Source organism: Rhinolophus ferrumequinum, chromosome 16 (assembly GCF_004115265.2).
Source record: "Rhinolophus ferrumequinum isolate MPI-CBG mRhiFer1 chromosome 16, mRhiFer1_v1.p, whole genome shotgun sequence".
Lineage (NCBI taxonomy): Eukaryota > Metazoa > Chordata > Mammalia > Chiroptera > Rhinolophidae > Rhinolophus > Rhinolophus ferrumequinum.
In genome coordinates this window covers 27,544,233-27,571,876 of record NC_046299.1, presented here as the reverse complement: position 1 = coordinate 27,571,876, position 27,644 = coordinate 27,544,233, and the positions used below count along the sequence as shown (strand labels likewise).

The 27,644-nt window shown below is 39.7% G+C and overlaps 2 protein-coding genes across 2 annotated transcripts in view; one reads left to right on the top strand and one right to left on the bottom strand.

Moving 5' to 3' along the window:
• ENTPD1 (ectonucleoside triphosphate diphosphohydrolase 1) overlaps positions 1–21,402 on the top strand; it is a 92,804-nt gene extending 71,402 nt beyond the window's left edge. The window contains exons 5-10 of the mRNA XM_033130349.1: positions 975–1,134; positions 1,807–2,046; positions 3,294–3,551; positions 14,637–14,753; positions 18,662–18,799; positions 20,954–21,402. Coding sequence (XP_032986240.1) covers positions 975–1,134; positions 1,807–2,046; positions 3,294–3,551; positions 14,637–14,753; positions 18,662–18,799; positions 20,954–21,160 — 1,120 coding nt within the window. The 3' untranslated portion in view covers positions 21,161–21,402. The remainder of the gene's footprint in view (positions 1–974; positions 1,135–1,806; positions 2,047–3,293; positions 3,552–14,636; positions 14,754–18,661; positions 18,800–20,953) is intronic.
• A 140-nt stretch (positions 21,403–21,542) lies between these two features.
• The window catches only part of LOC117035961 (uncharacterized), a 38,469-nt gene continuing 32,367 nt past the window's right edge, over positions 21,543–27,644 (bottom strand). Inside the window, exons 9-11 of the mRNA XM_033130348.1 lie at positions 26,205–26,999; positions 25,156–25,194; positions 21,543–23,547 (exon numbers count right to left, since the gene is read on the bottom strand). Coding sequence (XP_032986239.1) covers positions 23,352–23,547; positions 25,156–25,194; positions 26,205–26,999 — 1,030 coding nt within the window. The 3' untranslated portion in view covers positions 21,543–23,351. The remainder of the gene's footprint in view (positions 23,548–25,155; positions 25,195–26,204; positions 27,000–27,644) is intronic.

Below are 27,644 nucleotides of genomic sequence, written 5' to 3'. Positions count from 1 at the left end.
TTACCAAATAAGGAAGCTATGGCGTATAAATGTTAAGTAACTCATCCAAGGTCACACATCTGGTAATGGTAGAGCCAGGATTCTGAGTGGGATTCTGAGAAGGCAGGGTCTAGATCACAAAATGCCTTGTAGGCCATGCTAGGGAGTTTGGAGTTTATCTGGGACATAATGGAAAGCCATTAAATGATGTTAAACAACTGGTAACACTGGTAGAGAAGGTGGGTTGGAGGAAAGGAAAACTAGGGAAAAGAGGCCAGTTGGTAGGGAATGGAAGTCATACAGATGCGAGATCATAAGTGTCTAATGCCAGTTGGAAGGCAGCTTCCTCTGACCCAGAGGCTCTCAGTGTTGAGTAGCTTACATCTTGGAAGCAATTGCATCCCATCTTCATTATAAAGTTCCTGGAAGATTCCTCCTTTAGGTCTGAAGGTCTCAGACCCAAGAACTGAGGCACAAATCAGAAGGATTTTTTCCCCAGTCTGGCACCAGTGGAGGTTGGGTGTTTGTCACAGGACATTTGCCACCTGGCGGCTACTAGAGCCCTAATTAAGAACTTCAAGCAGAACCCGGGTCTGTAACCAGCTAGGAGCCACTAGCAATGGCTAATGTAGCACACATTAGCTCCGGGCATGGTGATCAAACAATACCCAGCAACGACCACCACAGTCATTAAAATTTAATTACTTTGATAATCTTTTGGATCCAGGGACTAACAACGAAAATGGCATTTTAGGAAAACCAGCCTATTCATGGATTGTAAGGATTTGGATTTGGAAAGAGGGGGCCAAAAGATAGTTCTACCTCACCCAAAAGGACAGCCCCTCAGACAGCCATGTGTGGGTATCTCCATCTCTCTTCTTTATTCCAATGAGTTATGATTCCCGTCCTGGGACAGCTGACTGAAAGCTGTGGCTGAAATGCGTAGTTGCAGTTATTAAAACAAAACTGGTAACCTCAGCTCTTCCTTTGTGTAGCGCAGAAAATGAACGGTTGGCGGACAACGTCCTGGCTAAGGTGAAGCAGAGCCTCGACAGCTACCCCTTTAACTTCCAAGGTGCCAGAATCATCACTGGCACAGAAGAAGGTGCTTATGGCTGGATTACTATCAACTATCTGCTGGGAAAATTCATCAAGGTGATTATCTCACAGCTCCCAAGGGGGTGACTCCCTGGGAGCCAATGCCGTTGCTGTCTCAGGCAATACTTGGATTGCTAGCCAGAGTGAATGACGGGTGAATGAACAAATTAATTTACCCCCACATTTGCAAGGGTTACCAGAAGTATAATTCTCTTACAAGAACTTTTACTATTGGAGAATAAGGAAGACATACCTTCACTTCAGAGAGACATAACGAAAATTTAAAATCTATTATTAAAAATAGAATAGCTGATATTTGCCTCATGCTATGTATCTTGTGCTATGCTAAGCACTTTTCGTGTGCTGTATGATTTCATTTTCAGAACAACTGTAAGAGGTGTTCTCTCAGTTTAGAGCCCCAAATTGAGGCCTAGAGAAGACTAATTATTCTGCTCAAGATTACACACTGAATGAGCAAATACGTGAGGATTTGAACTTGAGTTCTTAAACACTGACTATACTGCTTCTACATTGCTGCAGTTTGAGCTATGTCTTTGAAACCCCTCTTTTCTAGCTGTTGATTTGATGTAGATTCAGGAACCTCTAGAGAGCTTTGTGTCACCCTTATGCCCCTGTTCCTTCACATTAGGAAGTCCCAGAGTCCAAGAAATAGTGTGAAAAGGGGGATGTCCAGAGACTTCTACCATTGGTAACTGTACTCTCTTTCAGAAATTGAGGTGGCTCAACCTGATGCCAAATGAAAATGATAGTCAAGAAACTTACGGAGCTTTAGACCTTGGGGGAGCCTCTACGCAAATCACTTTTGTGCCCCAAAACCAAACTATTGAGTCTCCACAGAATGCTCTGTACTTTCGTCTATATGGCAAGGACTACAGTGTATACACACACAGCTTCTTGTGTTATGGGAAGGATCAAGCTCTCTTGCAGAAACTGGCCAAGGACATTCGGGCAAGTATAACTGAATCCAGACCTGCCTTCCCCACATCTGGGCTGCCGGCCCCCACCTCCTGTTGTTTTCTTTTTCTACTTCAGTAATTGAGCTGAAGTTGATTACTGTACTTTCCAAACCTCTTTCAGACAGTCTGTCTAAGTACATCTGGTAGACCCTTATGAATCGTCCCATCCAGACATCACCTCCTATGTTTGTTTACTGCACTATCTCCAAGGACACGACTCAGATCCTTTCCTGGGGAATAACTTCTCACTCCCGTGGGGTTGACAATGAAAATTACGTGCCAGAGTATTGTTGCAGGGGAGGGTGTGTGCAATTTATAACCTCTTTATCACTTTTTAATCTCCATTTCCTACAAACTACAGAAAACAGAGTTGTTAGAAACAACCTGGAGAGGAGGAGAAGAAAACACTTCAGGGGAAACATGAAGTTTATTGATTAACACTTCAAATCTTGTCCCCAGACGCTTTCTGCATTTTGAAGGGAAGAAAAGTTAAACATACTCGAAACCATGCGAGTACCAGACACACCCTGATAAACAAACACAGAGCAAGGATGTCACATCCAGATGTTCCCTGTCTCCACTGAAAGGACACCCAGTTCTCTGCTCTCCTCTAAAGGGCACTCTGGTTCTCAGAAGCACTGTCCGTCCATAAGATGACTACCACTGGAGAACGGGCTGCTGAGAGATGCCCACAGAGCCCCGACGCTCCATTAAGCCTCTAATCCACTGTAGTGCCCTTTCTTCTCTGGAACATATTGGGTGTGGGTTAAAAACCCATTTGGGTACTCCTGGCTTAAGTGATCTAAGGCATTTACAGCTCTTGGCACTTCTGACTTTTTCCTCGGAGGTGGGGATGGGGACATAGGCCGACTCCTGGAGAACTGCACCAGGCTCAGAATTTTGAGAGCTTTGAGAGTTTTCCTTGTGAATCTGCTTCCGACTTACGTGATTAGAACTAAGCATGAGGGAATATTTCAGATTAATGGCATTTCTGGGCCCAGCTTGAACTCTATTAGCTTTCTGTGAATAGAGCGAGTTCATTTATGTCTGATACCACTTCTGGTGCCTGTTATACAAATCTGACTATTCCCAAGGCAGGAGAGGGCAGGTCAGAGACATGCTGATGCCAGAGCTGAGTGCTGGGAGGTGGTACAATGCCTACACATGAATGAAGTCAGACTGCTGCTTTTGTACCCAGAGCATTTGCATATGACCCCTTCAAGTGATTTTTCTATTCAGGGTACAGACGGAATTCTCAGGGACCCATGTTTTAACCGTGGATACAACAGGGTCATAAATGTAAGTGAACTCCGTGACAGCCCCTGCACCAGGAAATTTGAGACGACTCTTCCATTCCAGCCGTTGACAATCCAGGGCACTGGAAACTTTCAACAATGCCAGCAAAGCATCTTTAAACTCTTCAACACCAGTTACTGCCCTTACTCCCACTGTTCCTTCAATAATATTTTTTTGCCTCCACTCCACGGGCAATTTGGGGTAAGTTTGTGAAATGATAAGGTATATTGGTTGGGATGATGTGGGCTGGAAGTTATAGAATGTGTGCCTACAAAGAGTTTAAATAATAGGATTTATTGTTCTTTCACATGATAATAAGCCTTGAGGTAAATAATTCAGGGTTTGTTCTTCGGCTTAATAATGTGGGGATTTGGGATCAGCTTTTCCATTATCTTCTTATGGTGTTAAGATGGCAGCTATGCTCTAAGTGTTATGTCTTTACATGGAAAGCCAAAGCAGGGAAAAAAAGAAGTTTCTCTTGCACTTCTGCAAAATTGCGTTCAATTTTGCAGAAGTGCAACAAACATCTTTATAGATGCCATTGGCTAGAATTTGGTGACACATACACCTCTAAAGCAATCTATGCTAAAGGGGAATGGATTACTATGGTTGGTTTAGACTAATCATTGTTTATCCTCTGGAACTGGGGAGTCTTTCCTGAGCACATAGCTTTCTCCTACCTGGGTAAAATCAGGGTTCTGTGAGCCAGAAGAAGGGGGCTAGCTGGTTGGTAGGCACCCATTAGGATCTGCCACATCTGAGAAGGTGGCTTTTTAGATGTCAGAGAAGGAGAAAACAGCAGTTAGATGTCTTGACTAAGGTTGTCTTCTATAAAGACATTTAGGACATAGAAACTTAGGAAACCCCAAGGAAACACTGAAGATAGCATCATTTTCATTACATTTTGAAGAGTTGGGGTACTGTTTGAACCCCAACTCCAAATTCCTTCTTTTCTTAGTTAACTCCAAAATAAAATATTTGAGCAGAGGAAGAAGAAGTGCCCCTTGATGTGCTTACTCATTATTCAAATTTCATGTTTTGGCCGTGGAGACCAAGCATTACTGTCATCATAGTTTAGTAGTGTATTGCTACCATCAGTCTGGTGCCAGTTATTGACTAAGCACTATACAGACATTATCTCACTAAATCACTGAAGATATCATTCTATCATTCCGAGAAACAAGGGCTTTTGTCTGCCTTCACACTCTCCCTTTTCTCAGAAAACAGATCAGCATGTGAGGAGGGAGGTTTAACTCTCCTCCAGAACCCCAGAAGGAGAGTTTCTCCCAAGATTTCCGGTCCCAGCCCAATGTCACAGAAAGAGCTCCCTGGAGAGAGCACAGGCTCTGTAATCATACCTGGTTTTAATCCTGGCTTTGCCACTTATGAACTATGTGAGCTCTTTATGCTTTGGTCTCTGGGAAAACAACAATGGGCAAGGTAATCTGTGCTCACCTGAACCATGGCCCAGACCACAGCTTCCCCTCCCCGCAAGGTTCCTGAGGGAAATACATGGCAAGAAAATGACTGGTAAAGTAATACTTGGTTACTGGTTGGCTCTAAACCCAAATTTAGAACAAACTAGAACCTCACCTAGATACTCTATAGCTGAGCTGGCATTAGGTGCCCATGTTGGGCTTTTTTAGGCCAAGGCCCTTGCCTTGGATCCAACTACTAGAAGAGGAAGGAGGGTGCCACAAAGGGAAGGACGGTGGCCAGGGATGCTGGGGACAGCCAAGGGTTCTTTTTCATTCCAGTCACTGCTAGGAAGTACGTCTGAAGGAAAAGGAATATACTCTTGACTGTTGACCTTTTAACTTTTCTGAAAGTGTTGCCTTCTGGGAAATATGGCCCAATTCTTGCCTTCAAGCTTGAGTAAACGCTTCCTACTTGAGTGGTGGAGATTGTGGTGGTCATGGTGATGGAATTTCTTGCCTTTAAATGTGATTCCTACAACCAAGGTAGGGAGAGGCTGAGTTGGGAAGGGATGGAAGAGCCTTGAACTTCCCCTGGAGGGGGAGGTTTTTGTTTTGTCCCTCAGCCTCATAGAAATTGTTCTCCTCACAGCCTTCTGAATCTCAATTTGGCAGTCTCCTTAGATTAGCTCATTGCCTTCCTCTGAATAGGATCTTTCTTCTCTGAACGTAGCCCTCAGGATCAGTACTGTACCTATATCTCTATTCCTGCTTTGGCTGTTTCTTTCTGTTTTGAATTTTTTTTCCATCCCCTCTGTAATTTCTCCCTAAATCCTAAAGATTTTTTTAAATCTGTTTTCTCATTTATAAAATGAGGACAGAAATACCTATATCTTTGCTAGATATGAGTGATGAGCCAGAGAAGCAGAGGTAGACTGATGAGTGTCTTAACAAACAGGTCTTTGGGAACGCAGGGTCTGATTTGTAGCATTTGCCAGTTGGCATGGTGTAAGCACTCCCACAATGCCCTGTTTTAAGCTATTAACATGATACCAACAGGATAACAATACTCCTGAAGTTTTAACAATTAGCTCTCATGAGTGGGCAAGCACCAGTTTCAGCATATCACCGCAAATAACGAAGCAGTGAAAGAAAAACTAACATATCGTAGCACCAGGTGGGCCCTTATAAAGGTTAGTTCTTTCTCCTAACAGGTCTTATTCTAGGCTGTCACTCCTGCAGGAAGTTCCCACTGCAAAGTCCTGCATCTTGAAGCATAACTATCTGCAACACAAAAACCTAGTTGCATTTTCATTATTTCCAAAACAAGTTAGCCTGGGTATTCTCAAAGAATTTGCAGGGAGGGAATTTTTGCCACAACTGCATTCAGCCCCAATGATATAATTCTTAGTTTGTAAGTTAAGTATTAAAAACTGTCAATACTCTTGTCAGTTTGGCTACACCGTGGCTTTGGTTGCTAGACAGAATCCCATTTGTAGGCAAATTAGAAACGCCAAAAAGAAAGAGGGAACATCTGTGGAGAATTACTTATGTGGTAATTTAGGAATTTTTAAAAACACCACATTGTATCACTTATATAAACAAGAAAGGGTATAAACAAATTCAATAGGGAACTGGAATTGCAGAACATTAAAATTTATTTATATATGTGTACATACATATTCATGTGTGCATTTGTGTGTGTTTTTAGCCCTGAGCTTCCTAGTAGCCACGGGGGAAAATAAAGGATAATCAGATACATAATTTTCATTATACCTAACACACCAGGTGGCTGCTGGCCACTGGCTGCTCAGCTCATGGCAGCTCCACGGAGAGCTGTTGTTCATAATCTTAGCTGTAGAGGGCGCAGCTCACTGGCCCATGTGGGAATAGAACTGGTAACCTCAGTGTTGGGAGCACAGCGATCCAACCACCTGAGCCACCAGGCTGACCCCCTACAAAGGAGATTTTATTAGGCAATGTCTTTGACCATATTTTTTAAAATTGCAATTTAAAATTTCTTTTAGCAACTTTAACCCAGAGGCATAATATTAAAAAGTGATAGCAATTCTGTGATGGACTGAGGTGGTATAGGTTTTTGATATTCATCTCAATAGAAGGAAAGAATTCAGAGTAGCTGGAAGAGGGGAGAGACATAGTGTTCAAATCATCTTCCATAAATATTGATTATCCAAGCCAACAATTGAAGGAAAACGAGGGGCTGACTTTTTGAGGCTATGTTCTCTGAAGATGGCCTAGAGTGCTCCTATTCTGAGCTGGTGCTTAAATATGGACCCACAGGTTCTAGACACCAGTCAAGTAAAGGTTTACACAGTAAGGTTGATTCCTAATATGGAATTTAGGAAGCTGATCACAGATTTTGACCTCAGTGGGAGGGCATCCCCTCTGCACCTAAAGGCACAGTCAGCAATTCCTAGAGCAAGCCAGTATTTCCCTCAAGGGCTGCCTTTGGGTCAGTTCTGGCAAAAGAACATCTGATGGATTGAATCTCCAAAGTCCTACCCCATGAGTAGGATCAGGATGACTTTTTTCTTAAAGATATTTAAAGAGTCACCTACCACAGCCACGGGGTGAAACTTAGTAAACCATCTGATTTTGAACAGTGTATCTTCCTGGGGTATTAAAAGAAGAAGGTAGTTTCTGTCACTCAGTATAATTCTTGGGATTAAAGGTGGGAGCATCATGAATAAGGTTAAAGTTCCTTATTCATTACACAATATATGTAAATCTGGGGGGAAAATTCATGCTAACCCCTATCGTTCCATCCCATTATCACTTTATTTTTCTGGGTTCAATTCCAGTGCATATTGGTATAAGCAATATCCCACTCAAGGAGAGACTTTTCCAAGGGATTTCCGAGGCCAGCTTAGATAGTAAACCCAACCAAGTGGATTTCTGAAGAACATATACAGACATGAAAACTAGGCCCTGGCACATGGAAGACTTTCAAAAGAGATTGACAGGTAGAGGGAAAGAAAAAAAATGAATATAATATGAATTAACTGGTCCTGGAGCAGGAGAGGAGAGGAAATAGATGGCCTTATTCTAGAGCTCAACTGCCTAAAAAAGAAAGATGAATACGGTACATTTCCAGCTCAGACAGCAGATTTCACACTTGATTCTAAGACTTGGTCTCTACTATGGCTACAGAGAAATTGTGTGTGTGTGTGTGTGTATTTTTTATATATGTATACATACACATATACATACATGTGTATGTATACACATATGTGTGTAGGTATACACACGTATACATATATATAAAAGTAACATGATTATCTTAGAAATTTTAAAAAATACATAAAGGAGAGGGGATTTAAAATATTCAAATTTGATTCAGGTAAACAGAAGGCCATGTTTATTTTAATTTCTATTCCTTATATAATAGTATTATTCCATGATTGCATATTGTTATTTGACTCTATTTTGAAAGAGTCCTCTCAATCATAACTTGCACAGTCAAGACAACAGCTAAAGCAAAATACTGAGGCTGTCTAGACCAATCATTCTTTGTGTGAGTGAGTGTGTGTGTGTGTGTGTGTGTGTGTGTGTGTGTGGTAAAATATACATAATAGGAAATTTACCATTTTAACTACTTTTAAGTGTACAGTTCTGTGGAATTAGTACATTTATATTATTGTGCAACCATCACCACCGTCTGTCTCTAGAACTTTTTCATCTTCCAAAACAGAAGCTCCTCCCATTAGACAAAACACTAACTCCCTGGTCCTTTCCCCCATCATCCCCTTGCAACCATCATTCTACTTTCTGTTGCTATGAATTTGACTATTCCAGGTACCTCAAATAAGTGGAATCATATAATATTTGTCCCCTTGTGACTGACTTATTTCACTTAGCATAAATATCCTCAATAGATGGGTCATTCTTACCTCTTGAAAGGATTGCAAGACTCTTTGAAGAATGTGATAAAAGCTAAGGATCTTCCAAGCAGGGAAATGACCATATAAAGGTATGCCGAAATATTTGCGTACAATTTAAAAGACACCCTATCATGATCCCTTGAGGTGAACCTAGGAACCCCACATTACAGCCCTTAATCTAGAACAAAAGGTACATAGAAACTAGAGATTAAAGTAGAACTATGAGCCCAAGCAGGCCAGTGGCATGGAATGAATGCCACACAAGTGTCAGAGGTCAAGTCTATTTTGAAGTATGGGAAGCAAATACAGAGACATATGCCAGAGACAACCGACCCTGCAATTGTACTCCTGTCTCTAAAATGCTTCCTCCCAGGGCAGAGCCCCCCTCAGATCTGATAATACAAATTAGTAAAGCAAGTTAAAATGAGTAATCAAGTTAGAATGCGGGGTAGGGGAACGTATCAAGTGGTTAGTTTGGAGGCAGAATCTTGAGACTGTAATTCCTGTTCCTTCTATGACTATAAATGCTTAACTGAATCTTTTTTCCAAAGCACTTTCAATATGTTTTTGATTTGATCTTTGGTAAATGATTTAACAAACCCTTTTTCTTCCTTTATGGATAAATTTGGCTCTAGGTTAATTTTCTGGATTTGTTTCCCTGGTAACCTGATAAAGGTGGAATGTCAGTTACATTACCAGGCAACAGTTCTCAATGATAAAAATGACCCCTGAAATAAACTGCATCTGGTCTGGAAGAAATTATAAATGAACTATGCCTTCTTTGCGGGCTTCTCTAATGTGCATAAAGGCTCTATATATGTGGGATATGTAACAAAAGGCTTTATTTTTATAGCCCTTGGTACCATCCATCATACCATGTTATTTGTTGGAGTTCTGCTGCCTTCCCCAAAAGGGCAGGGATTTTCATCTGTTTTGATCACTGCTTAGAACAGTTGGTATTCAGTAAATATTTGTTGCATGAATGAATGAATGAATGAATGACATGCTGTGAAAAGTCAAAGAAGAGGTGGTATGAAAAAATCGGGCTATTGATTTTGGCAGTTAGGAGCTTACTGGTGGTTTTAATGAGTACAGTTTCAGAAGCCTTGTCAGAGCTTGATAGTTGTTAAGGGATACACCTATGGACCCATCATCTACATGAAGATATAGAACTTCCCAACACCCTAAAAGGCTCCCTTGTACACTTTCCCAGTTGCTAATCCCCCCTCCAAAGACAACCACTACTCTAACATCTGTCACCTAGATCAGTGTTGCCAATTCTTGAAACCAGTGTGTACTTTTTTTCCTGACTTCATTCACTCAGTATTGTCTGAGATTTACCTGAGATGTTGTTGCATGGAACAGTAGTTTATTCTTTCATTGCCATGTAGTATTCCTTTGCGTGAATACACTGAAGTTTATCTAGTCGTTCTGTAGTTAATGGATATTTGAGTTGTTTGCAATTAGGGGCTATTTTGAACATTTTTTCATGTCTTTTTAGTGGATATTTCCACTTGTAAAATATGTTTATCTTCTGATCAAACATTTTATCCTAAAAAATTATCCCAAGGCAAAGGTACAAAAATGCAAGTACATTATGGCATATTTATAACAGTGAAAAATTAGAAAGCCTAAAAACTCATGAGTATGGGATTATTTAAATAAATTATGATAAATCCATACATAGTAACCTTTTATAGTCATTTAAATTAAGGTAGGAACTTGCCCTGTGATGTATTATAATCAAGTGAAACAAAGCAGGATTATAAAAAACATTGTATCTAGTATGATCACATTCAGGTAAAAATAAATTTTAATATTTTACATACACAGTTGGCAAACTTTCTACCGTGCACTTACACAGTGGTAAGCACATGGTGGAAAGTTCGCAAACTTCATTGTCTGACCTTTGTATATATTTGCTGAAGCTACTAAACAGTACATCCTTAAGTGTTTTTCTCTAGGGGATGGTTAAATTAAGGAGAGACCTTCGTTTTGAACTTGTAATAATTAAACTCTACACAATAAACACGGGTTACCTATTTTGAAGGAAAAGAAATGAAGAGGGCAACTTGCATATTTTGAAAAATGAGTAAGAGCAGGACTATGAGATGCTAATGGGAAGCTTCTGAATGTCAGGCAAAAATTTTCGAGAGCCGATAGCATGCAAAGGTTTGGGGGAGGCGGTGGCATGGACTAGGAGGCCCTGCTGACTTGATTGCTATGTATCACATTGAAGGCTTAATATTTTGCTAAATTTACCTACTTTTAGTAAAATTGTCTGTTTGTTCCTCCTCCTCCTCCTTTTTAAAAATAATTTTTACTTATTTAAAAAGCAAATGTGACACCTTAGCAAAGCAAGAGAATCTCTAGGTGCTTAACTCATCAAGCCTTTTGCAGGTAGAATGAGCTCTAGGACTAATTTCAGACAGTCTTTTTAACTATAACAATTTAAGGAAATATTTATTATAAAAATTAATAATGCTGATTATAAAAAACTAATTACAAAAAGTTTAAAGATTCAACTCTATGTTGTCTACAAGATCCAACTATATGCTATCTATAAGAAACTCACTTTAGATTTAAGGACACACATAGGCCAAAAGTGAAGATATAGGAAAAGATATTCTATGCAAATAGCAACCAATCAAAAGAAAGCAAAAGTGGCTATACTTACATCATACAAAACAGACTTTAAGTAATTGTCGTAAGAAACTAAGAAGGACATTATATAATGATAAAGGGTCAATTCACCAGGAAAATACAACAATTATAAAATATATGTGCACCCTAAATCAGAGCACCTGAATATTTAAAGCAAACATTGACAGAACTGCTAGGAGAAATAAACAGCAATACAATAACAGCGGGAGAGTTCAATACCTCACTTTAAATAATGGATAGAACAACCAGACAGAAAATCAAGAATGAAACAGCAGATTTGAACAATTCTATAGACAAATTGATCTAACAGACAAATACAGAACATTCAACCTAACAGCATCAGAATATACATTTTTCTCAAGGGCACATCTAAGATAGTCACATATTAAGTCACAAAACAAGTCTTAACAAATTCAAGAAGACTGAAATCATATCAGGTATTTTTTTCTAACCACAATGGAATGAAACTAGAAACCAATAGCAGGAGGAAACTGGAAAATTCACAAATATGTGGAAATTAAACAACACACTTTTGAACAACCAAAGTCCTCAAGAAAATAATAGCAAACTGAATTCAACAGCACATTAAAAGGATCATATATCATAACTAAGTGGGATTTTTCCATGGAATGCAATAGTGATTCAACATACAAAAATCAATTAATGTGATACACCATATTAATAGAATGAAGGCTAAACATCAGATCATTTCAACAGATACAGAAAAAGAATTTGACAACATTCAACACTCTTTTATGATAAAAACTCTCAACAAACTAGGAATAGAAAGAAATTACCTCAACACAATACAAGCCACATATGAAAAACACACAGCTAACATCATACTCGGTGGTGAAAACTGAAAGATTTTCCTTTAAGATCAGGAACAAGGCAAAGATACCCACTCTTACCACTTCCACTCAACATATTACTGGAAGTCCACCCCAGAGCAAATAGGCAAAAAAAAAGAAATAAAAGGCAACACATCATAAAGGTAAAACTAAAATTGCCTATGTGCAGGTGACATGATCTTATATAAAGAAAACCCTAAAGACTTCACACACACAAAATAAACCTGTTAGAACTAATAAATGAATTCCATGAAATTGCAGGATACAAAATCAATATACAAAAATCAACTGCATTTCTATACATTAACAACAGACTATACATTAACATTTCTATACATTAACAACATCTGAAAAAGAAATTAGGAAACAATCCCATTTACAATAACATAAAAAAGAATAAAATTCTTAGTAATAAACCAAGGAGGTGAAATACTTGTACACCAAAAACTACAAAATATAGATGAAAGAAATTAAAGAAGATAAATAGAAAAACATCCAGTGTTCATGGAAGACTTAGTGTTGTTAAAATGTCCATACTACCAAAAGTTATCTACAAATTCAATGCAATCCCCATCAAAATGCCAGTGGCATTTTTTACTAAAATAGAAAATACAATTATAAAATTCAGGATCACAAAAGACCCTGAAGAGCCAAAACAACCTTGAGAAAAGAACAAAGCTGGAAGTACACTTCCTGATTTCAAAATATATTACGCAATAGTAATTAAAACAGTATGGTATTGGCATAAAGACAGACTGCATAGACCAATGGATCAGAATAGAAAGCCCAGAAATAAATCCACACATATGTGATCAACTAACTTTTGACAAGGGTGCCAAAAATACATAATGACGAAAGGATAGTCTCTTCAATAAATGGTATTGGGAAAACTGTATATCTATATCCACATGTAAAAAAATGAAATTGGACTTATATCTTACACCATACACAAAAATCAGCTCAAAATGGACTGAAACTATAAACTATAAAATTCCTAGAAGAAAACAGGGGAAAAGCTTCATGACATTAGTCTTAGCAATGATTTCATGGATATGACACCAAAGCCCAAACCAACAAAAGCAAAAATAGACAATTGGAACATCAAACTAAAAAGTGTTTGCACACAGGACAGATCCAAGATGGCAGAGTAGATAAACACTATGCCTGTGTCCTTCCATGAACACATTAAAATTACAACTGAATTATAGAACAATCAACCTGGAGAACCATTTGAAGTCTAGCCAAACAGAAGTCCTATAACTAAAAATATAAGGAAGCCACAATGAGACTGGTCGGAGGGGTGGAGGTACGGAACAGCCCCCAAACCTTCCTGTGATGGTTGAGAATCAAGATACACACCTCGGCCACGAAAGTTCCCCCCGGAGGAGCGAGAAACCCCAGCCCCACACCAGGCTCCCCAGTCTGGAGTACTGGTGCCAGAAAAAGGAGACCCCACAATATGTGACTGTGAAAAACAGAGGGGATTCCAACCGTTCCGGTGGGATGGAAGGCTGCGGGAAACCCAGACGTCCTCTTATTAAATAGCTCACTCACTCACAGACACTCACCTTGGGCTCCAGCAGAGGGACAGTGACTCAGGGGGCCTTGGAGATATACTGGGGCCAGACTGAGGAGTGTGGCTTCAGGCGGAGGACTGTTGGACAGTGGCATTTTCCTAGTGAGAGGTTCTCCCGTGCAGCCGGCAGTTGGGCGCCATCTTTCCTATGTTAAGCCCGCCCCCACAGGCCAAATATGAATCTAATTGGCCTGCTGAGCTCCGCTGCTCTGTCCTGCTGACTCAGCTGGGACCCCGCCTAACCCAACTCATGTGCAAGCAGAGCAAGTAAGTCATGGGGATGTGATGTACAGCATAGGGAATATAGTCAATAATATTGTGATAGCATAGTACGGTGTCAGATGGTTGCTGGACTTATCATGGTGATCACTGCCTTAGGTATATAAATGTTGAGTAACTATGGTGTACCTCTGACACTAATATAATATTATTATATGTTAGCTGTATTTTTAATAAAAACCTTCAAAAGAAAAAAAGAAAGCAGTACAAAAAAACACCTTATAATTGCCATTCAGAGATAACTTAATACCTTTATATAGAATTTTTCAGTTTTTATTTATTAAAAATTCACATAGAATAGTTTTTAAAGATGGGATTTTTGTAACCTCTTCCTCTCCTCTTTTCCCCATCTTACTTTCTCCCATGTCTCCTGACTCTCTCATTAAAATTATAGAGAAAACTATAATAGCTACCAGCAGTTCAAAAATGCACATCAGCAGCAAAGTGACTCCTCTTCCAGGATCTGAAGTATCAAAAATCCCATTAACTTACTCAACAGAGATTTCCAGTCACCTTCATGAGGGGTACGGCCTTCTGGAAAGTGAGTCAGTGTCTCTCTTGTGTTGGACACAGTGCAAAACTGCATTTTTCCCTTGCAGGCATTTTCAGCTTATTACTATGTGATGAAGTTTTTAAACCTTACGTCAGAGGAACCCCCCTCTCAGGAAAAGGTGATTGACGTAGTGCAAGAGTTCTGCTCTCGGTCTTGGGAAGAGGTAAGTGACTAGAAATAGCAGCTGTTACTGTTGCTGTGTGCCCTTGACAGCACGGAGGATGTGAGTCTGCCCTTCAAGTTGCGCTAATTTGATCAACATCCAGCACATGTTAGAGAAACCCAAATGGGGCGCTCAGTTAGGAATGAGTTCATCGGCATTCCTTATAACTTAGCATACAATGGCTTAAGCAAAAAGGGTCTTATTTTTCTTATCTAATACGAAGTCTGGCAGTAGGCAGCTGTTGGCATGGAGTCAGTAGCTTGACTCTATGTCAGCTGTTACTTCTTCAGTTCTGTTGTTATGCCAGTTTCCTCATGGACACAAGATCTAGCTTCAGGGATCACAGCCATGTTCTAGGTCAGAAGAAGGGTAAAGCCAGATACATCTGTTTCTTTTCACAGGAAAGTGAAAACTATTCCTGAAACACCTCAGCAGTTTCTCTTATATCTCATTGGCTAGGACTGGCTCGGAAAGCAGGGTGCAGGCTCAGAGCTTCAGATCCATCATGAGCTGCTTCCTGGAACTGGGCACATTGTTGCCCTCTCCCCTCTCCAAACCCCCAAATCAGAGTTTTATTAGCAAGGGAGATGGGCAATGCACAGAATCTGCCACAGACACCATTGCGGTAAGACCCTTTCTCTACTGCCCAGGTCTAAGATACCTCCTACTTATTCATAAATTTGGAGCACAAATTTTTTCTTGTCTGAGGCACTGAGTCATTCAAGATCTGGTGCTATTTGATGAAAGTTTTCCAGGAAGCAGAGAGGTATGAGGTCTACTCTGGTTAAAAAAGACAGATCATCTAGAGATAGTTCAAAACAGCAGCTGTTTTAAGTTGACACAGTTGCAAAAGTGAATGGTGCTTTCATTCTGAAAAAATGCTATTAATTAAAAATGGATGCTGTTCTCATTGGCACTGATAAAGGGGGGAAGGAAGGTTGTGCAAGGGCCTGGAGGTTTGGAATTCTCCTGAAGTATTTTGTCTAACACATGAAGGAATGGTAGTCAGGGCTTTCGGAAAGAGCCACTCAACTATACTTCAGCACTACAGTTTACAAGACACTTACAGGAGGGATTTTGCAGTTGGTGATGATCTGTGGAGGAAGATGGGCATCTTGGAGTAAAGGGAACTTGAGATCAGGCCTACGTGTGGCTTCTGAGGAAGTAGATTCAGGCTGCTCTTTGGGAAAAAAAAATTACTTCTTGTTCAGAGTGAAAGCTGTCGGATTTTCCTTCCTTTCCCCTCATCTACTTTTTTATTTCATCAGAATACATTAGGTTGGGAATCTTACAGTATGCAGACCTGTAGGTATGCTCAGATACATCACATGAGGAATTGCTCAGAGGCCCTGGAAGCTCAGAAAGGCCTGCATTTGGGAGAAATTCTGAAACATTTGGAGGGGGAGGTATGGGGAAGGAGGAAGTGTGTATGTGTGTGGGGGCGTCTGGGGGGGAGCTGCAGGTTGGACCCAGACTCTCACCCACAGCTAGAATGTTGAGATGGGTGTTATGACCCAGTATTCAGTTTTTTCAACTGCATTGTCCATCTGTATGGAAAGCATAGTTTTGTCAAGTTCCGTTATAGGGTGATTCTTCTTTTCCTGACAACCTCAACATGAGGAAAGACTGCTACCCCAGTATGACTTTTGGGGAATGTCCCTCCTAGACACCGTTGGCAGACAGAGAACTAATGACTTTTAATTATATTATGTGCTGAAAAGAGGGCAGATGCTTTATACATACTATAATTATGCTGCCCGTCCCTGCTTTGGCAGGGGAAATAAAATGTACAGGAGGGCGAACCATGGCCCCACTGGGAGAGCACATAGTACCGAATCCACAAGCATTAACATGAGAAATTCCGAGGTGAAAAAGGTGAAGGGGTTAAGAAATACAAATTGGTAGTTATAAAATAGTCACGGGGTGTAAAGGACAGCATAGAGAATATAGTTAGTAATATTGTAATAACTACGTATGGTGTCAGGTGGGTATTAGATTTATCGGGGTGATCACTTTATAAGTTACATAAATGTCTAATCACTGTGTACACCTGAAACTAATATAATATTGCATGTCAACTATGATTGAAAAAAATGATCAATTCTGGACTGATAAACCAGGTAGATGCCTTTGGTTTCTATATTGTTGGCTGCTATCATAATTAACCCTCAGCAGGTTAGACTGTATAGCCAATGTACAGCTTCCCAGAAGAAGAGGGATAGGAATGTTGAAGAATTCAGAGAAACTGGGCCAAAATGGCATCCCCCCAACAGATAGGCCAGCCTTCAAGAACCTATAGGCTTGTAGCAGTGGATTCTTGGAATTCTGTATCCCATAGTTTTTTTGTTTGACAAGCCTGCCAAGACTACATCAAATGGGAGAACAAGTCTTTCCACAAAGAAAAAGCAGAGGCAGTTATCAAAAGAAAAGGGTAGGGACCTGGACAAAGTCAATTGATGTTACACCAAGTTCTCAGGAGAACGTCATATGCAGAGGAGTTGATCAAAGATTAATTTCAAGGGCTGTGATCAAAAGACAGGTTCCAAGCTGGGTCATTCAGAGAATTCTATCAGAGCAGGACAAGGCAGGCTAGGTGTGGACTTAGCATTCCAGAGACTGAGGGCTGGCAGGAGCCAAGTGAGAAACACTCTAGCTAGCAGTTAGGGTTTAGAGATGGGATGTTCCTTGTGAGGGGAGAGAAATCTGGGCAAAACTGGGGTGGGCAGGCAGCCAGGAGGTCCTACATATAAAATATCTAGCGTAATTCCTAGTACATGCTATATGCTTAACAAATACAGAGGGTGCCAAAAAAATGTACACACATTTTAAGAAAGGAAAAAACTGTATTAAAATTGTAATTCTCAATATACACCAATAACAAAAGATGAATACAAGTCATGTGAATACATTTTTGTTTTTGGTACCCCTGGAATTAGTTCTCTCTCTGCCTAGGTTGTCTAGGAGGGACTGTCTATCTCAAGGACTGAGGAATGGGGCAACAGGAAGAACTCTGGGCTAAATTACAGATGTCATGGCCTGTTGCCCTCTAATTGAGGGCAGGAGAGGAGCAGAGCAAGCTGTGGGCATCTGAGCATATATATTTCCAACAGCTAGGAGAGGTAAAGGCAAGGGCTGCAAGCAGCCCTTAACATCTTCATTTAGCAGTAGGGTAAGTAAACACATTAAGGACTCAAGACCCCCTTGCATGATGCCAAAAAAAAAAAAAAAAAAACACCAAAAAAAAAAACGGTTAGGTAAGGACAGAGGACAGGTGAGATGTTGGAAATTTCAGTACTCCTGAGTGAAATGCTTCCTAAACTGTGTTCCAGAGCTGTTTCTCAAACTTCACTGTATATGTGATCTCATTCTGCATTGGTAGTTCTGGGTGAGAACTAACAAGCTGCTAGGAGATGCCGATGCTGCTAGTCCAGAGATGAAACTGAGTGGCTTTTTATGACACCGTTTCCTTGAGATGGTTAGAGACTCTGAACCAAAGGCTCTGGTCAAGAGCATGTAGAAAAGTGATGAAACAAAATTAATGGATTTGTCATGCAAGATTTTTCACACCTGTAACATGCCAATCTGATTGTGAAACTCAAGTTTCACAAAGGATGAAAAGTTATACTAAAATTCCGTGTTTCTGACCTTCTGGACAACAGAAATGCCTTTTTTATTGTAGTACTTATTAATATATCTCATGGTACCCTGAGGAGGAAAAGTTCCTCAAACAGACCCTAAACTATACACCCCTGCACCCACTGAAGGAGTGCACCATCCCCAGAGCCCTCTGGGGAGGCCAGCTCTCAGGTCTATGTGAGCTGGGGCTTTCCCCTTTTGACCAACTGAAAAAGAAGTTACAGAGAGGTGCTTGTTGTGCAAGTATGACACGTCCTTCACTTCACTTCCAGCTGAAGATACATTTTGGTGAAGTGAAGGAGAAGTACCTGAGTGAATACTGCTTTTCCGGAGCATACATTATCTCTCTCCTTCAGAGGGGTTATCACTTCACACCTGAGTCCTGGAAGAATATTCATTTCATGGGCAAGGTAATTTGGGTACTTGTTGGGTTGGGGGAGGGGTTGGATGGATGAAAGAAGCAGCTTTGAGCTTGAAAGAGGTAGGAGTCAATCTGGTTTAAGTTTTGGTCTGATGTCCTTTCTACCACTTCACCTCTAACCTAAGCTACCATTTTGTGTCAAACCCTCCTGGGTTTGTCTACCAGCCAGTTGTGGATATCCTATCTAAGGAGAGCTACCTGCACGCTTAGACTCTCCTTTCTGGTAACATAACAGTGACGAATTCGTTGTAAAACAAAACATGAGATATTAAAGTAATATAACAGTATTTTAGTAGCCACAGTGATTTTGTGCACTGACTTAAGCATTCAGAATCCCAAAGGCCATGAATCCCATGAATCTGGAAAGGGTGATCATGGTTTCTTATAAAGGGTGAAGGCTTTGTTGGTTGTAGCTTCAAGGTTGACCAATCTGAAAGCTCAGTGTGAAGCAAAGCATGAGTGGCTGTGAATAGGGGTCTTTGCTTAAAAGCCAGCCTAGTGGGAATCTTAAGGAAGCAACCTCACTGCTGTGCTTTACCATAGCGCCACCTGCAGGCACAGAGAAACATTTACATGGGCTGCGTGCCTCACGGGCAACTCATACTTGAAAAATATCAAGAGCCGCGTTCTCTACCTTTTAAGCCCATTCTCACTAATGGCAAAAACAATTACCCCCTTTATTAAATATGGTTATTTCACGCAAAACAAAACCTTGAGGCAGAGGGAGATGTAGCAGCCTTGAGGATACCAGTTTTATTACACTCTTTTCAAGGCTGATCTTGCTGATTCACACACAAATCTTTTCCTTGTTTTAATACCCCAGTCTTCCTTCCATTCCATTAGTTTATTTTGTCTGTTTGAAGGATACATCTGTATCAAGTTTATGAGTGATCTGTATTCTCTGAACTCCAAGGAATGATCCAGTATTTCTAAACCCTAGGTGATAACTCTTAACTCTGGAGCCTTCCTTGACACACAGCTAAGGTTCCTACCCCCATAAAGGGAAGTGGGCTTTTTACAAGCTATTAATTCCCAATATTGGTAAGGGGTTAGGGGAAAGGAACATTTCCACCACTGCGATTGGCTGGAATGTAAATTAGCACCTCAGGGGCGATTGTATTGGCAATAAATATGCGATAGGTCTTAAAATATGCACTTCATTTTATCCAATTAACTCCATTCTAGTATTTATAACTAATAGGATAAAGTGAGTGAAAATGAACATAAGGCAGTTCATGCCAGGGATGATGTTACAGAAATCCTTTAAGAGACATGGGATGATGTTTACAAGGTACTGTTAAGTGATTCTACATAAAATTTAATTCAATTTTTTTGTAAGAAAACATCACAGAGACGACTGAAAGGATGTCACGAAATGATAATAGCAACTTCTGAGTGGTGAAGTATAGATGGTTTTTATTTCCTTTTTTAGAATTATCTGTACTTTCTACCTTTTCTACCACAACCATGCATACAACTCATGTAATAAAAACATTTTCAAAATTATTATTCATAGACCACCTATATTCCAATAAGTTTTGAGGCAGCTGGAATATATTCCTGCGAACAAGAAAGGGTCAGAGCATGTTTTATCCTTTAATAAGAATCCTTTTTCATGCATATGCACAGTCTTCCAACTTTTATAAAGTGAGATTAACTTGCTGGGATTATTCTCCAGTTTTCCCCTAGTTGAATCATAAAAAAGTCCTAGTTTTACATGGATGAGATTCCTGACCCCAACATAGCCGTAAAAGGCCAGGGACAATCATTCTCTTAGCCTTTGCCTGCTTCCTGTCACTCCCCACCACCCTCCTCCCCTCCCCTCCCCCACAGTCACAGAAACAAGAGGAATGCAAATCTCCAAAGGCCTATTTAAATTCTAGGCCGGAGAATTGGGCAGTCTATCATCACATTCCTCTGAATTTTGGGAATATAGTAATAAGGCTCCAAACTCTCCTTAATCACTGATTCCTGTTCATTTTCCCCACAATCAACTTCCCCGTTTAGAAGGTAGAAGTGATCCAGGTAAAGAACTGAGTGTGATGCTCTCCACCTCCTGGTGGATCCGTGTGGTGGACGGGGTTGCTAGAACGCTCATGGAAGCCTCCGACCAGAAACAACAAACTTTCCCCACTGTTTGCAGATCCGGAGCAGTGACGTGGGATGGACTTTGGGCTACATGCTGAACCTGACCAACATGATCCCAGCGGAGCAGCCGCTGTCCGCACCTCTCTCCCACGCCACCTATATCTTCCTCATGGTCCTCTTCTCGCTGATCCTGGTCGCAGCGGCCCTCACAGGCCTATTTATCTTTCGCAAGCCTTCATATTTCTGGAAAGATATGGTATAGCAGGAGCAGCTGAAATCTGCTGGCTGGAGTGAGAAAAAAACTTGCCCAGGGAGCCCTTTCCTCCACAGGTCATCCTTCCTTGCTCACCAAGGCCAATCTTGACCAGTATGAAGATTCCTTGGCTTTGCTGACACCTTTCCTTGGGAGGTATTCACCACCTTCTGCCTCCAGGACTTCCCGGTGGACGTTGTCTCTTTCTAGAGTCTTTCCCAACTCCCCCTTTCTCTTTTGTATGCTGTGTTTGTGTAGGTCTTAAAAACCTGCCATATTTCATGATCTTTGCTTTATAAAAGAACAATACTGGCTTTGTCCAGAAGAACAGAGTCCTGAGTCTGAGAAGTTACACTGGTTAAAAGAATCTGAATCTCAGCTGTACTCTTACAGACACTTTCTCGTTTCCCATTTATTAAGAAAGCCATACAATGCCTTTGGAGAGGGCAGACACACATCCCATTTCCAGCCTGCTCTCTGCATGGGAGAATACTCTATACTAGGCAAATATGTGCGAGGGCCAAAGACTCGAGGAATTTATGTGCTTGTGCAGTAATACAGTACTTAGTCCAACTCATGATGGGGCTATGGATGAGTCACATAGTCCTAGGTGACACCAAAATGCTACTGAGTGGAATGCCCAGAGCAGAGATTTTTTTTAAAAGCTGATGTACATATAGACACTCAGATATCACGGCGTACTACATGGTAGGTGTATACATGTCAGGAAGAAAAATATAGTTACAACGCAGGTTTGGGAAAATGCATCCTCCACTGCATTTATTGGGGTTTTGTTTTTATTGTAGTAAAATACATATAACATAAAATTCACCACTTTAACATGTACAATTCAGTGGCATTTAGTGCATTCACAGTGTTGTGCAACCATAACCACAATCTAATTCCAGAATATTTTTATCACCAAGAAACTGGCTAGAAACAAGACCATTCCTGGCTGGCAGAAACCACAAACTTTTCAGTTATGCTAAGCAATTGTACCACAAAGATGCTATTGAGTTTTAAAGCCATGCCTTATCTTAGTGTCCCAGGGTTTACTTTAGTGAGGAGAGCTACATTAGTGTAGAGTGGCATGCCTTTTTACTGTCACTTGCCAGGAACCAGATCTGAAAGTGTTGATGCCATCCATCATACAAGTGTGGGCTCTATTTGCTTATTCCATGGAATATTTTTCAGCTGTGACCTTGTCACGAAAATATGAAGAGGCCCTGTACCTCCTTCCTTTAAGGATTGCTGTAAGAGTTAACTGTTGCACAGGCTGGAATGGTGATGTATGACTCTGACCTTGCCCCAGGCTCTCCATCTCTGGATCTGGGGACTGCCAGTTGGGTGGATGCATGGCAAGGGGGAGGTGAAGTCAAGGGAAAGCTCTCCCATATATGGAAACCAAAATAATTCAACTTAATTAGGGTGTGTGTGTGTGTGAGAGAGAGAGAGAGAAAGAAAGAAATATAAAAGCTTCACCATAATAAGAAATAATACAATGTTAAGTTTTGAAAAAGTATACTTCATTTTAATTTTGTATCAGTCAAGACCTCTGTAAGAAAAATATGGTACAATCAAACGGAGTAACTAAGGAGAGTTTCATAAAGTGACTATATCTAAAAAATTAACATTTCAACATGTAGTTAATATAAAAATCATGAATGAGATGTTACAGCACATCTTAATCAGGACTAGCTACATTTCAAGTGCTCAATAGTCACACGTGACTAGTAGCTACCGAATTGGACAGCACAGGTCTAAAAATACATTCAAAGCTACAAGGACACACACAACAATCCTCTGTCCTTCTCGAGGGGTATTTTTTTTTTAAACAGTTACAGATGCTATAACATTCTTGCTATTATTTATTATATATGAGTTTAACATTATTCTTAAACAAGCTTTTAAGATCCCGGCTCTGAATTTCACTTTCTCAGGTTCTGTTGCCTTTTTTTGTGAAGGCAGAGATGCCTGTTATTCAGGCCAACGTGCCTGATGAAAGACCTTTGGAAAATCTGGATTCAAAAATAATACAAGACAATTTTGATACTTATATTTTATAGTCAAAATGTAGATAAATGGTGGGCAGTTTTTAAAGCGAACTACTCAGCACCAATTGCCGTTTTTCTTGATGGTAAATCATAATGTTCTCTTCAGCTCTGCAAGCTATAGGCATACCATAACTGTAATCAGTAGCTTAAAAATATGACCTTTTGTGCTGTTCCCTATCTCTTGAATTTTTACCTCTATAATAGTCAACTGAACCATCTTCTTGGAATACACATGAAGATGAAAGTCCCCGTGAAGAATACGCTGTGAATCTGCTCTGTCTCCTGTAGTTAAATTCATCTGAAGGATGTATTATTCTTCGACTATCTTCTGGATGGACCAGTCTAATAATATAACAGAAACAATTTATTTTTAACTTTTTTATTATTAGAATTTTCAAACACCAACACAAGTAGAATAGAATACACATCCATGTGCCCATTACTTCATCAATTATCATCATTTTGTCAATCTTACAGAAACAAGTGTTAATTATAGTCACAGATGGAACAGGATTCAAACTTTATGGAGGGCAATGTGCAAAAGAAGTAAATGTGGTTTTAGCAATGGTCAAATGATGAAGTTAGGCAGAACCCTTGCATGATGCAACATGGTAAAAGTAAACAGATGCTTATGGTCCTTAATGGTATAGAAGAATGCACTTTGCATGGAAGGAGGGATACATTTGATGGGCCCCTCTTCATCCTGCTGGGAGAATTAGGACCACAGCAGCTATATGTACCTATTCCCTTTTAGATGATGAAGTTAAAGAGAGGAGCAGAATGACTTTGGTGTAGCAGTAAATCGATGGCTTATGTTACAATCTCTTCTAGAAAAGTTCTTTGCAACGGAGAAGCTGAAGCAGGCTAACAAATCACCTATTTTAAAGTTGTTTTTTCAAAATTTAAAAAATTTTTGTTTTTAATACGTTTAAACCTAAAACCTCTTTTAATAAACATCTACTAAACTATACATTTGTGAGACAACTCTAGCAGAGTTTTAATGTAAATGTTCGATAGTGTCTATGAAGAACTCTATTTGTTTTCCTGCTATACAATCCCTTCTTATCCAAATTGCTAATATGCTGTGTTCTGAGGCTTGTCAGTTGTGGGTAAGTTAAAAGGAAGAGAGCAGGAGGAATCCTGCCTTGGCTATCACCTGCCTTGGCTGTCACCTGCCTTCCCCCTCCCCACCACAAACCAAGGTCAATTTTGGTTTATCTAAACTTTTCCTTTGGGTCTCTCCAATTGACCAGACTACCTTTGAACCGTTTGAACCCTGTCTACAGTAGCTGAAGACGTTAGGGAAGTAAAAAAACTAATTTGAAACAAAAACTCCAATCTGATTTCTGAGTACTGTAATACAAATCAGTATGTAATATCCTTTTATACTGAAACTTATTTTGCATAGGCTACTTGTAACTTTTACCCCACAAGTGGTACTGAGTGTCAAGATGGGAGAAAAAGGAAGCCAATAAAAGGCTTTTTCTTTTATATGCTCTCTTTTGAATACTATAATCCTCGTAACACAGACCAGCATCAGTAATAGAGAGGTTGTCCTCAGGGAAGTGAGAGATTTTTACTGACCAACCTTGTCTTTTATCTTGTGCAGTGGAAGACAGTGAGCTGGGGTCAGGATGTAGACTCATAATCATGAATGGAGCTAAGTTATCATACAGGAAATGAAACTTAAATTTCTGGCTTAATTGGTACCAACCGTTAGCCATTGGAAACGCGTGCAGATGAACTGATTAACCAGTTTTACAACCCCAAACCATAGGGGAAAGTGGCAGTCCTTTCAAAAGATTGTGCCCAGGACCTGCAGAAGCTGTATGTAAACCCTGAACACACGTGAATTCAGGAAACACTTGTCTTTTAACATGTTTACACGTCAATGGTAACAATTAGGGATAGGTTTCAAAAAGCTCGTTTCACAGCTAAATCAATATTTACCTCTGATTTCTGCTTCTGTGATTATCAGTGCCATATTTCCTGTGAAGTGAACAAAGTAAGGAAGATGGATTAGATGCTGGTAGAAAAGTTAGTAGAGAAAAAAGTATAGCTTCCAAAGAAAACTAAGACAGGCCATATTAGGTTTAGGTGAGAGTTCACATCGATCCAGGTATATGTGTAGGATAAGACTATATAACTGGAAAAAACATTGTAAATTGGGAGGAAGGCACATAACTTTCTCTCATTATATAAGTCTTTATCTTCTTTCTCAAGCCTTCTCTGTTCTATGGTCTTATTTTTTATTCACTGCTGCCTTTCCCTGGCTTCTTTTTATCCCCTCCCCCCCCGCCCTTTAAAGTATCCTTTCTTCCTGGTCTTGTTCTTTCCCTTCAGGATATCATGCTTCACCCTTCTCCTTGCTTTGTACTTTAGTCTCACTGGGGCCAGTGCTCTCCTGATGTTCCCATCTATCTAACGGCACAGAGGAGAAAGTGCTGAATGACAGAGAAGAGGACTACAGGTTGTGTATAGTAAAAAATAATTTTGTAGCACATCTAAAAGGAATATTTTTTTTTAAATACTTGTCTAAAAATAGTGGCATTTCTGTGAAAAAGCTGTTTCTGATATTTTTTACTTCTAGCTTATGGTCAAGAATTAAACCATTTAAATCTAATTTGTTGTATTTACTTCAATCCTGGGGAATAACTTAAAAGGAAAATTTCTAATTCATAGCAATCAAAATAAATCTTGATTATACCTTGAATCTATACAAAAACAAATCTGCATTTTAGTTTTGGGTGATAATTTATACCATTTTTGAATGTTTATACAAACACCCTAATTTGAAAGAAGACTGTTTTGTGGGACTCAACTACAATTCCTTACAAAAGGACTCATCTAAATACCAATCAGGATTTATGTTATCAGGAAGTGTGTGGTCCTGAAAAGATGTAGGTTTCTGTAAGGATGCTTCCTGTTTAAAGTCCAAGTCTTCCACCAGAATCTGTTCTTGTGGATCACTAGGTGGGGGGTAACAGTAAGATACTTGCTTTGGTCCAGTTCCACTGTTGAAATCAAAATCTCTTAACTGCATTTGTTTTTGAAACTTTGGAAAGGATGGTAGTCTTTGTTCAAAATCTCTATTAACACATCTTTTCAATGGCATTTTCTCTGAGAAATCACTGTTGGAATGGTCATGTAAAGGTCCCAGTGTGTGCTCTGATACTTCATCAGTATACTCAAAATCTTCCAAATTCATTTCATCATGAGAATAGGGACGATGGAAAGGTTTTTGCCTTTGAAAACCACCTCTACTGAGGTAATTAAAACCTCGTCTAGGCAACTGGTCCTGGTACTCATGGCGGTTATGGAAAGATCGTTGTTTTTGTCCCTGACTTCTATTAACAAAATCAAAATCTTGAGATGGAAATTGTTCACAAAAATTATCATAGGCCTGATGATTCTGAACAGAATGTCTCCTTTTTCTACAAACTTTGCTAACAAAATCAAAATCATCTCCAGCGTCTGATTCATGGAAGTCACTGTGAGGCTGGTGATCATGAAATGCTCTTCGTCTTGTTCCAGGTAACTTGTAATCTATTTCCTCTTGGGAGATATCATAACACTGGTGGTCACCAAAAAATGAACATCTTGGTCCTGGCCCTTTGTTATCAAAATCCCAATCTCTCAGGCGTCTCTCTTCTGGCATGCTGTCACTATACGGGTGTTTATAAAAATCCCCATGCCTCTGCACGGGTTCATCGTCGACATAATCGTAATCTTTTATCAGCACACCATCATCTCGAGGGTGCTGGTCATTAAGAAGACTTGACCTTTTCCCAGACCTGTGGGGGCAAAAAAATGGTTTAAATCCTTAGTATTTAAAAAACAAATACAGAATAAATGTTAGGCTATTAACAAAATCTCCCTTTACTCATCAGGACATAAATTTACTGTGATGTCCCCTAAACTGGGTTGTGCGTCATTTTCATTTTTCTCCTTTGTGTTTGCTTATGAACCCAAAACTCTCCCCTGCAACTATCAACTTGTAAATTTCAAAAGTGTGTTGAATGTTAAAAAGAATTTTTCTTTTTCCTAAAAACTGGTGAACAACACATTTCACATCATCTTTTCATTTAAAGGAATGTGTCATACATAACCAGATAACTTTTGAGACAATTCATCTGATGGGTTAAAGAAGTAACCTTACAAATACGGCTGATGGCACGCTGGATTATTGTATTAACTTCGTATCAGAAGAAATAAAAACATGTTGATTTTTATATAATTTTACATCTAAAAAGGATTAATAGATCTTATAAAATATTTCATATAAATATTACAGTAAATATTTCAATAAATATCAAAAATTTGGGCTGCTTCCAGTCTTTCACTATTATAAATAAAGTTGCGCTGAGCATTCATGTCAGGTTTCTGTGTGAACAAGTTTTTATTTTTCTGGGATAAATGTACAAGAGTACAACTGCTGG